The sequence below is a fragment of the Eurytemora carolleeae genome, unplaced genomic scaffold, assembly GCF_000591075.1.
Source record: "Eurytemora carolleeae unplaced genomic scaffold, Eaff_2.0 scaffold15, whole genome shotgun sequence".
Taxonomy (NCBI): domain Eukaryota; kingdom Metazoa; phylum Arthropoda; class Copepoda; order Calanoida; family Temoridae; genus Eurytemora; species Eurytemora carolleeae.
The window spans coordinates 156,992-168,703 of record NW_019396069.1 but is presented as its reverse complement, the minus strand read 5'-3'; the positions used below and the strand labels follow the sequence as shown (position 1 = coordinate 168,703).

Below are 11,712 nucleotides of genomic sequence, written 5' to 3'. Positions count from 1 at the left end.
TGTATCCAGTATCCTGTATCCTGTATCATGTACCCTGTATCATGTATCCAGTATCCAGTATCATGCACCTAGTATCATGTACCCAGTATTTAGTTTGTATATATGTATGAAGCCAATTTTTTACAGATTGATTCTTGCTGAAGAAGTTTAAACCCTCTTACATGAACTGAACACAAAAGACAATGAATGAAAAATTGAATTTTATTGTTTTTTTTTCAAAAATGGGATTTTTTCGAAAATTGTACTGATTGTACAGATTTTTTTAAAAAATGTACGGATTTTTTAAAAAATGTACGGATTGGTTTAAAAAAATGTACGGATTGTACGGATTTTTAAAAAAAATTGTACGGATTGTACGGATTGTTTTTCGAAAATTGTACGGATTTGTTCTGAAAATGTACGGATTTTTGTACGGATGTGTTCAAAAAAGTTTTGGCCACCCTGCATTCCAGATTGAAAACAATTAATTCTCAAACTTGTGTTAAGAGGCACTCTTGTGAATGGGGCAACTAGAAATTGGGGGTCACTTGAAATCACATTGACAGTCCCTAGAACAAGGGGAGGGGTCTTTACATTTTTTTTTTACATTTTATATTGAACCCTAATTGGTCCACCCCAATTTAATCGAATAAGATGCCTTTAATGACAATAATAAGAATAATTGGCGCTTCACTTAATTTCATTATTGTAGAAAAGTCATGATATCAAAAAAAAACTTCCTTTAACTGGATTTTTTTTTTACAGAGCTGCCAGTGATTCCTCCGTATCCGAATACAGTTATGTTTCCGGGGACATCAAAGGTAAAAACCAAGATTCTGACAACAATACTCAAATATTTTCGTAAAAAAAATATTATCATCCTATAATTTTTCTTTTTAGAAAAAGGCGTAAGTGATTCCAGCGATGTTACAGGAATTCCTTGCAGAACACGGGTAATTATTTTGTAAATTTTGTATATCTAACTTTAAATTCTTTTTATTTTTTAAATTCTATTCTCCTAGATTACCAACAATGACCTGGGAGATATCTCACAGACGGCCATGTATAGGGAGCTACTTCAGGGTAACTCAACCTCCAGTAACGAGGACGAAATTGTTTGTCGTCAACCGAGAACAAACCCCTTAAAACCTCGAGCCAAAACTAGCACACAGTCACCACAGGTAACTTTTATTACAACTTACCTCTTTCAAGTAATAATCTTACCTTTTTGTTATTTTTCTTTCTCTCGAGGTTTCCTATTTCGTACATTTTAAAACAGGACAACGCAAAATATTGCAGATTTTCCTGTTTCTTTTAGGACAATTTTAAGTTTCTTAATAATTTTTTTTTTAATGGCTTGACCTTCCATGGGGGCCTGATCGGCTTTGTTGTTGTGACATTTGATGGATATAAACCCACAAGGAGAGAAACTGGCTATTTATAAAGATTTTATTTGTATCTCCTTAAAGGGCCCCACTTTACTCAACTAAAAATAAGACATAATCCTTATTTACATTTATCTTCATACTTTTGTAATTTGCATCTAAACTTACTCTTACGGGAATTATCATAGTAAACAACATTATTTTTGTTTCATTTTCATAAGAATATTATTAGCACATTAAATCATTACATCATAATTATTTAGGAACGGAGAGAATCTTCAAGACTAAGACTATTAAAGAGAACTAAGGAGAATAGGATGAGGTCCAAGGGGATGGTTAATCATCTACCAAATGATGAAGATATCTCACAACTCCTGAAGGAGTTCACCGTTGACTTTTTACATCTAGGTAAGAAGGTGGTTTAATTAATATAAATCGATCTTTTATATTTTTAGAAGAATTTGATTCGAATTCAACTTTTCCAATTAAACTTTAGAATATAAGAGCAGTATTTTTGATATCAAAATTCAGCTCTTTTGATTGGCTGGTCTGGGAAAGCATACTTATTGGCTCATCTTATTTTTAAATAACTTTTCTACATTTTTCCTGAAACAGAACAAATTCTTACAATTTCTTTGCAGGTTATTCCCAATTAACATCAACACTTCTGGAGGAATTAACCCGCCCTGATGCTGAAATTAACATGGACAAATCACATTTCCTTTGGCTTTTAACTTACTTCCTGAAGTTTGCAAGCCTGCTGGAAATAGGGTTAGATCAAATCAGAAAAGTCCTATCTATCAACACATTAGCATACCTTACTTATCAAGGTAAACAGTTGATTCATCTTTTATCCGATTGACAACTTCATTGTCCCAGCTGGAATTTGTTATAAATGTCATTGTCCTTCTAGGATTTTACATCTTGCTGTTTTTTCTTTTTTAAGAGAAGACTGTCATTCAGTAAAAGTTATTATATTTGAACACTTTAAATATTATGATCTAATTGTTTTTTTTAAGGCGTCGACATTATGGAGAAATTAGAAGTTGCAAACCGACAGCGAAGATCTAATATCGATCCTTATTTGCGCAAAATGCATTTAGTGGTGACCGCCCTACGAGAATTTATCAACACCCTCTCCTCCTACAATGATATCAATTTTCTGACGGAATTTGATAAGAACTACCTTCAAACTATAGATCTCCAGTCTTCATACATCAAGGGACTTCGCCAACTTATGATCATCCTTATCCGTTCCTTCAACCCGGATTTCCAATCCCTCCAGTACTTGTCCGATCTAATAGTCTGCAATCACATGCTGCTGCTCAAGCTGGAAAAGTGTGTCAGCCAGGCGGAGTACTCTGGACCAGAGTTTAATCTGATCGAGCACATGAAGGAGTTTACGAAGAAGGATTTGATGCGACAATACGGTCGTGTTCTCGTGGATTATCTCACCAACACACCGTTGGTCAATGATTGCGTTCTAACGATGATGCATCATGTGGCGGGAGATCTTGAGTCCCCGGAATCCTTGTATATTCCGAACATCCTTCAAACCTTCTCGAAAATCTGGGAAGGGGGACTGTCCATCTGCGAAGATTGGGTTGACCTCATTGAGCTTATCATTCAGAAGTTTATTCAGGAAAGTCAGATTTTTATTAAAGACAGACAAATGATTCTTTAGATAGTGTGTGACAGATATCCCTAGCTTTGTCTAGGTAGTCTGTGGGGTATAGCGCTTGGTTTGAACTATAAGTATACATTTTCATTTAGAATTTAATATCTATCATATGGACTACGCAGGTCTGTTTAATATTACAAAATTACAAAAGTCCTAATTGGACGCCATTAAATGTAACAAAAATATTATTTTAATTTTTAAAATTTCTCAAAGAATTTTTGTCTTGGTTTTATTTTCTTTTGTTACAGGCGATGGGTAATTCTCCTCATAGATGTGCTGCATCTCTAGTGGACTGTTCAGAAAGTTCAGATACACTTGACGAGTTTGGAATGACTGCTGAACAGAAAACTCAACTTTTCTGGCATTTTACAGAGGTAAGAAGATCTGTTTGATTCTTAAGAGAGGTTTAGACGTAAAAAAATCGCTTTAATACTTTGATAAGAACCTTTATTTCTCACAATGCGTCCAAACTTATTATTCTATTTTAAGATTTATTTAAATCCGATGACCTTATTCTGTTCAATGATTTTAGCTATTATTTTTAAATGTTTAAATGTTTTATTAACCAAATTTTTGAATTATAAGCATAAAAGAGTTTTCTGTTTCTATATTTTTTTCAAAGGTTGAAAATGACGAGGATCCTGTTGGATCTCTCATCCAGAGATACAACCAAACTTACAAAGTTTCCTTCTCACGGTTGTCGGTCATCCAGTCCCTACTCACGCACGGGGTCATCACGCACGCGCAGTACATGAACTTTATGTACATGAAGTCCGTCATTACACATTTCAGAACCAAGAATGAATCATCTGTCAAAGCGGAGGTAATTAGATGGAACATTAAAATAGTTTTGTTGTGCAAAGATCATTTCACATATCATAATCCTAACTTGTTTAATTAGAGCAAATATATAATTCTCTCAGAAAAATTAACTAAATCTTAAATAGCCGATATATGCGAAGATGAATGTTTCTTTCATTGGTTGAATGGTTGACTGATTGATTGATTGGACGTTTGATTGAATACTTGATTGAATACTTTATTGATTGATTAATCAATTGTAATAATTGACTGATTGATATTCAGGTTGGAAGTGAGCATAGTTCGAGTGATGCTGATATGTCGGAGGAGGAGGGGGGGAAGGGTTCCGGGCAGGATTCTAGATCTGAAATGAAAGAAATTAAATTACTTCTTTCTGCGCTTGTTAAACAGGTATAAACTTGGGGGCTGAAGTAGGCATTTTTTAATGCAATAGTGCTAATAAACAAATATTATCTAAATTACTTCATCATGAATGAAACAAAAAATCATTAAATCATTAAATTTTTTAAAACTTTTCATTGTGGAATGAGGAGATGCTCGAAAAGAGTTAATTTTGTCGTAATATTTTGTTTACGATACTCGAAAAGTGGAAAATAAAACGAAATAAAACGTTAATTTATTTTGCTTAACTAGGGTCGTGAGAGCTTGATATCGTGGCTGCAAGAGGTTTTACTAGATGCTTGCAGGTAATTAAACAAATGTTTTTGGTTTATTTGTCTATGTTTTTCATCCGATAAAGATCTAAACGCCCAACTTTTTGTGTGAACTCACATGACCTTTGGGAAGGTTTTTGTGTGAATTGACATGACCTCTGGGAAGGTTTTTGGCAGGGAACAGGAATAAAGGGAAAGGAAATGGCGCTGGTCCGGCAAGAGAAAGCTTCTTATTCTTATTCTTATTCTTATTCTTATTCTTATTCTTATTCTTATTCTTATTCTTATTCTTATTCTTATTCTTATTCTTATTCTAGAGTGAAGATGTACCCTGAAAGATTGATTCCAAAGAACAGTGATGTTCCTCTGGAACCAATACCGTTCCATTATAATAACACAAAACAGAGTATTCCACTCGTTCCATTTAACAGTCTACAAAGTCAGGTAGAGAAAAAATGTTGCTTTCCAGGGCGGGGGGTATTATGAAAAGAATTTCTTAATTGGTTGCTATATTTAAAATGTGGTAATTTTCCCTTTAATTAAAAACTAACGTCCTAAAAAATATTTTATTGGAGCATCTCTTTTTTTGAGCTTGTCATGGTCTAAATTAATGAATACATTTTTCCACAACTTTCATAACATTCCGATCCAGTACCTCCACTGGCTCCTATGGATAAAATTGTAATGAATTAGGATCAAATTTATGTAATATAAGTAGATAATTTTTTCACCTTAAGCCTCTTATAAAGCTAAAATTATCCCTGCTCTTTATTATCTGGATCGATCTTCCCCGCCCTATTTCATTGAAATTTTGTTGTGAGGGACTGAATGCGTAATTTTAAGTGAATCTCCGTTTATATAGTGATTTGTCCAATTCATAACGGCATCCTTTATGAATATATGAGATATCCATTTTTTCTTCTGAAAACTGATCATCGTCAAATGTTGTATGCAGATTTATGAAAATTATAAATATTTTAAGATTGAAAACGACGATCATGGTATGAAAGGGACCACTTTTCGGAGGATCACTTGAAACTAAGTCTTCAGTTCCGTTTAGGCACTTCTAACTTTTTATTTTACATTTATCTAGGGTCTACAAACAGAAACATTTATACTTTTACTTCACAAGCTCGGTTTTTTACTACCCGCAGACGTTGGCAAGGTAAAAACATTTTTTAAATTATTTTATTCTATAATCAAAATGGGTATTTTGTGCTCGATATTTGAATTGTCCTATTTCTCTGCTCAGTTATGTTTATTTTTGGTTTTGGATCTAGATATTCGATGAATTTTTTTTCTGTTGGTCGATGGAAGTTTTTCTTTTTAAGTGGCTTATTGTATTGTGGTTAGTTTTAATTTTTTTTCTATAAATATCTGGATAGTTTGGTTAGGAACCGGCTGATTTTGTGTCAGTTAAAAAACGTTTGAAAAGATCTTTCTTCGTAAGCAAAGATTTTTGAGTTTATTCATTATGGACAAATTTGTTTTTTTCTTGAAAAAAATTAAACAACAAAGAGTCTTTTGATCCTAAACTTACTAGTTTCTTAATTCAAATTAGAGCTAGGATGTATATGTATAGTATTCACCCGTCTACAGGCCGATGATGAAAATTATTTCTAGGGTCGACTACGAAAGTTGATCTTATATCAATTGACAATGAGAAATCTAAAGATAGAAAGTATATAATAGAAATTTTTAGAAAACAAGTAAAATCTCTGAATTAGTTAACAGTTAACTTTTGGTATTATCAAAAGCTAAGATTTCTGTTTCATTGCTGTTCTACACTCGTCAAACAAATCTCAGTTTTTATCCTCTTGCCTTTTCTTATTTTCCATTAACTATAAATTTGAATATTAATGCGAAAAACAAACTATTGTATTTCATGACAGAAAAGAACAAAAACATTTTTTTACTTCTTAAATTAATTTTTCTATTTTTCAAGAATTTGACCAACAATCCTTAAAAGAAGGATTTTATTTTGAATTGAATTTGGGATTGGGATTTGAATTTGATTTGTGTTAAGGATATGAATTTGAATACGGATTGGTTCGTTTTTGGGATTGGTTGAATTTGATAGGATCATAATTGCATTGTCATGATCATAGTCATAGTATTAGTCATAGTCATAGTCATAGTCATAGTCATAGTCATAGTCATAGTCATAGTCATAGTCATAGTCATAGTCATAGTCATAGTCATAGTCTTTGTCATTGAACTGTTTTATCTTCAGGTTTTCCCTCGTATCCCCTACTTCTGGTCTGCTGACCACATCTACACTGTAGCGGGTAAACTGGGTCCTGTTCGTCAGGATACTCTACAGTTTACTGCTGAACAGCTCAGGGATATAACATCTAAGGATCTAGAAACCATCTCACTCACTAGCATCAAACTAAACAGAAATGAGAGTCCAATGGTAATTATTAACTTTTGAATTAATTTTCTTTCTTATTCTTATTCTTATCATCTCACTCACTAGCATCAAACTAAACAGAAATGAGAGTCCAATGGTAATTATTAACTTTTGAATTAATTTTCTTCAGTATGATTTACATCATTTCAAAGGGCGTATATTTTCTTGAAAAATCACCCNAGAAGAAGAATAAGAAGAAAGAAGAAAAATGATAAGCAGCTAAACCTCCAATATCAACTACACTGCTTGTACCTCAAAATTTTTCTTCTATTTTTAACAGCTTAAGGACACATGCGGATTCCTGTGTGATTCCTAAAGATGTGGAATTTAAAATATTATATTGTCAGTATTGATATGAGTAGTGGAAACCCGTGCTTAGGATCCATTTCATGCGGATCCTTGATTCAACCCTGAAAAAAAAAGAATTGGATCCGTCGATCCGCAAATGTTTTGCGGATCCGGATTCAAGAAGTTAAAATGTTTGGATCCTGGGCAGTTGTAAAACTTAGCTATTTGTTATCAGTAGAAACAGTCATAAAACTTATCTTATTTTTTTGTGGCAACCATATGGAAATATCAGGAAGAATTTCTATCTAGTTTCTGCAAACTAATTAGTAATTAATAACGTGTAAGACTGTGTGAACTAAGCATGACTGGAATTAACTGAAATCTAAAATTTTTCCTTATCACAAATTGTCCTGTCTTATTCAGTGTTTAAAATGATATGTATCCTATTATATTATTTTTTAAAAGTAACTATTGGCGAAACCTCCGAGTGAATGCAAGGAAACATGTTCTCTACTATTTTACTTCATTTATCTTTTCCTGCAGGCAGACGATACCGAACTTGTGTTATCAGGATAAACTGCTAGTCGGTTCCATTGTCACATGCACAGATTGGATTTTTTTTGTTGAGATCCATATTCGGGCATCCATTTTGATCCAAAATATCTATGATTGGGCATCTATTTTGATCCAATAAATATTTTTTCATTCTAAACTTGGATCCGAATATCTCCATCAGAGCAACTGGTTCTTCTGCCTGCTAACTTTCGTTGAAATTGATGCTTAAAACAATTGGCTTTTAGAAATAATTTTGTTTTATTGATTATTTCATTTTATTTTCGAAAAAGTTCAATCTTCAAGTTAAACTATATCGGCTTTTTTGTAGCGTATGAATGTAATACACTTGTAACATTTTAGATCTTTTTTTCTGAGATTAAGAGAAGTTTAGAGAGGAAGGGAAAAATAATACTGATAAAACAGTTATAGGTTGTAATATCTGAATGATTTGTTTGAAATTAAATTGATTTTTTACGGTCTAAGTTGTATGTTGCAATTTTCTGAATTTGTATGGGCGCTAAGTTATTCGTTATGAGACGTCTTTAACAATTTTCTCCTTATAGACGCAACAGATAGAAGTAAAGTTAGTAGCGATCAAAAGCGCTTTTTTATCGCATTAAGCCTATACCCCCTTTCATTTTTCGCGAACACTCCCTTTAACAAGCTTAATTTAATACAGAACTGCGGAAAAATCGAATGAGCTTATCAAATGTCGTCTTGACAATTTTTCAAAGGGTTTTATACAGAGCGTCCCATATCATATTAGACTTTCTCCAGTCTTTAACGCCAAAATACACATATAATACTCGAAAAATCTAGCATTTTCTGCATTAGCCTTATTAAATTTTTCAAAAGGATTCATTCTTCTTAACTTTTCTGAGTTGTCCCCCAAATCGTAATTTAGAACTATTGACGTGGTCTAATTTGTTGTGGGACACCCTGTACATATAAATCTCAGTAAATTTAAAATGAATAACAATGAAACAGTTTTAAAGAGCTCCATATTATTATTCAATTAAAAAACTGAAGTCTGCAGTATTCTATTAACACAAAGCAGAGATGAATACGGTTAAAAGTCGATTATGTTTAAACCAGAACCCAGAAAGGCCGTGTACTGGAAATTTAAAATGGGTTTACACAAATAGATTATCAAATACAATAGGTGGTAACAGAGAAATGGACTAATAATACACGACGTCACAAGTGTCAAATATAACAAAAAAAACTAAATTTTCTCACAATAGTTGACATGTTTTCCAAGATTCAATTAAAAAGTTTAAGAACAGAAAATAAAGAACACATGGTTGCACTTATTTCACTGTAAGAAAGGCACTTTATTCTAAAATTATCATTATTATTAATGATTTTGTCGGACAGAAAAACTGAGTTGACACTTAAGGCGTAAGAATACAGCTGTACTGAGAGTGTACAAATTCTACGTTGCCATCTATTGTACTTGACAATCTATTTGGATTTACAGTGTTTTAAAACTTCATTCAAAGGGTTTAAGATGGTTCAAAATCTTCTTTTTGAGTTTTGATATAGAGATACTTCGTGTTTTAACAGTAGATTTTTAACTCAGTACTTTAAAACGGAGTTAAGTGTCATAACACCAATGGCAGTTCTCTAAATGGTTTGAAATGGCGTTTTTTTACCAAGGAGTATGAAATAGACGTGGCCCGCCCTATCATATGATTGTACATGCTTTGCAGACGGTACAATTCATTTGAATAAGAAATATTCGTCTGATGTATACAAAACACAAAATCTTCAAGAAGAGACGCAACTCACAAATTTTATGTTTCATGTTTAAAATTGGAGTATTTCTTTAAAAGTTGTAAAACTTAAAACCCCTGAATGGGTATTATGTTCAACAAGCGGAGTCCGGGATTCCTGTTTTGTTCAATGTCCCGTAAAATTCCAAAACAGAGAGGGGGATTGAATTTTGTAGATCCAGAAAAATAATATCTGTGGGATGCCCGTGTAGAGACTGGCAGCAGGTGGGGTCTTAAATGTAAGACATGTGGCTGCAGCGCTTGGCCCCCTTCGAAGTTGATAAGTTATTAAAATTGTTTTATAAAGAATGGGTAGTCCAGTCAAAAGAAAAAGGTTACTAATAACTAAAATCTCTCAAAAAAAGGATAAAATACCTATTTTTATAGTTAAAAAAGTGGCTTAATATTGGCTTTATTTTGACCAGAAATGGCTTAATTGGCTGTTTTTTTTAAATGAAAAGTGGCTTTTTCCTAATCTCAAAATCTTGCAACCCTGACTCCGCCTGTTAATGAAAAAGATTGTAACACTTCACGAATTTAAGGTAAAAAAGTTAGTTTTTCAGACAGAAAAATCAAAGATTTTCTATGCAAAGGGGCCTCGGCCTCCCTGTACTCCCCGCCTCGTTCACCTTGTTTCACTCGGTGCGCCCCCCCCCCTAAAAAACACCCAGTTACGAACCTGACGGATGTTATGTAGAATAGCTGTTTCAGCTTTAACTCATCTTTTCTAATTTATCGTTTGTATATGTTTAACTTGTAAATATAGTTTGGTGTACAAATATGCCAATATTCAATCCAGTCTAGCTAGGCCATTTATTTACTACATATATCACCATTTTCAACATTCAATTTGTTCATGCATTAAATATAAAAAATTGATTGATTGATTGATTAGCTAGGCCATTTATTTACTACATATATCACCATTTTCAACATTCAATTTGTTCATGCATTAAATATAAAAATAGTCATGACTTGTCATGAGAGTGATACTGAACTACCAATTTTAAAAGATTTTAAACAGTCCCAAGGAACATGAGATACTAAGTACACTATGTACTATTATGTACACTATAATTAACTTAATGGGGGAATCAAGCTACTTTAAAACTATTTGATTTGTAACAATTTCAAATATACTTAAGGATTGCTAACATGTCGTTTTTTCGTTCTTTTTTAAAAAAAAGTTTTAAATTTTAGTTTATGATATAAACGAAACGATCAGTTTTTCTTCGGAATAGTAAAACTACCCATCCCTAGCATATCAATCATATTGCTTACCGAAAAAGGTTTGGGAATAGTGGTGTGAATAGTGGCGGGAATAGTGGCGTGAATTTAATATGCAATTTTAAACTATGTTTAGAGTAGACAATAACAGAATATTCATTTTAAAAAAAAATTAAAGAAATCTGACTTCAAATTTTAAACCATTGTGAAAATATTGACTGTATGACACATTGAATGTTATTTTATATTATGAATAAAAAAGATAGGATGATAACTTTTAAGTAATTATTTAAAATCTTGAAATTGCGTAAACGTGGGAACTTAAAATTTGCCAGGGGCGTACACTTTGCTTTGTACGCACTTTCTTCTATAATTTGGACTCTCTCACTTTCAGAAAATAGAAAATGTTCATTTTCTTTTTATTCTTTCATTTGTTGACAAATATTGTATGGACAATGATTTTATTGATGATGCATTCATAATTGACAAGGCGTTTTTTTCAGTAACTTTTAATTTTTTCAGTGAACTCTAAGAAACTAAAAATTTAGCAAATATTTAGAAATAAAAGATGTCGACATTTTATTTAGAATGTAGAATTCCATCCAAGACCTTTAATCCCCTTCCCCCATATTCTCACGATTTATATCAGAGGTCTAATTTATAATTTTGTAATTACAGTTTTTAGTCGCACTTAATAAAGGTTTAATTGATTAAGAAGTCAAATCATAAACGAGTATTCACTGATATTTCCTTATGCTTAGACTTTTATTGATACTGCGGGTCCTTAATAATAATGAGAGATATCCACAAAGACGACATGTACTTTTTATGACTTTTCTGTGCAAAGGTTGATTTTGGTTTGCTGTCTTTTTTTTTATCAACTTTTAAAGGAAAATAAATAATTAAGCAAAAAATTAAAAAAAAATTCAGAAAA

The 11,712-nt window shown here is 32.4% G+C and overlaps 1 protein-coding gene across 1 annotated transcript in view; it reads left to right on the top strand.

Annotated features, from left to right (window-relative positions):
- The window catches only part of LOC111711743 (protein timeless), a 21,196-nt gene extending 13,399 nt beyond the window's left edge, over positions 1-7,797 (top strand). The window contains exons 16-29 of the mRNA XM_023486172.1: positions 745-800; positions 880-932; positions 1,002-1,160; positions 1,628-1,772; positions 2,006-2,194; positions 2,384-3,006; positions 3,294-3,419; positions 3,668-3,868; positions 4,132-4,257; positions 4,501-4,553; positions 4,838-4,964; positions 5,614-5,685; positions 6,754-6,936; positions 7,765-7,797. Coding sequence (XP_023341940.1) covers positions 745-800; positions 880-932; positions 1,002-1,160; positions 1,628-1,772; positions 2,006-2,194; positions 2,384-3,006; positions 3,294-3,419; positions 3,668-3,868; positions 4,132-4,257; positions 4,501-4,553; positions 4,838-4,964; positions 5,614-5,685; positions 6,754-6,936; positions 7,765-7,797 — 2,146 coding nt within the window. The remainder of the gene's footprint in view (positions 1-744; positions 801-879; positions 933-1,001; positions 1,161-1,627; positions 1,773-2,005; positions 2,195-2,383; positions 3,007-3,293; positions 3,420-3,667; positions 3,869-4,131; positions 4,258-4,500; positions 4,554-4,837; positions 4,965-5,613; positions 5,686-6,753; positions 6,937-7,764) is intronic.
- Positions 7,798-11,712: the final 3,915 nt, after the last annotated feature.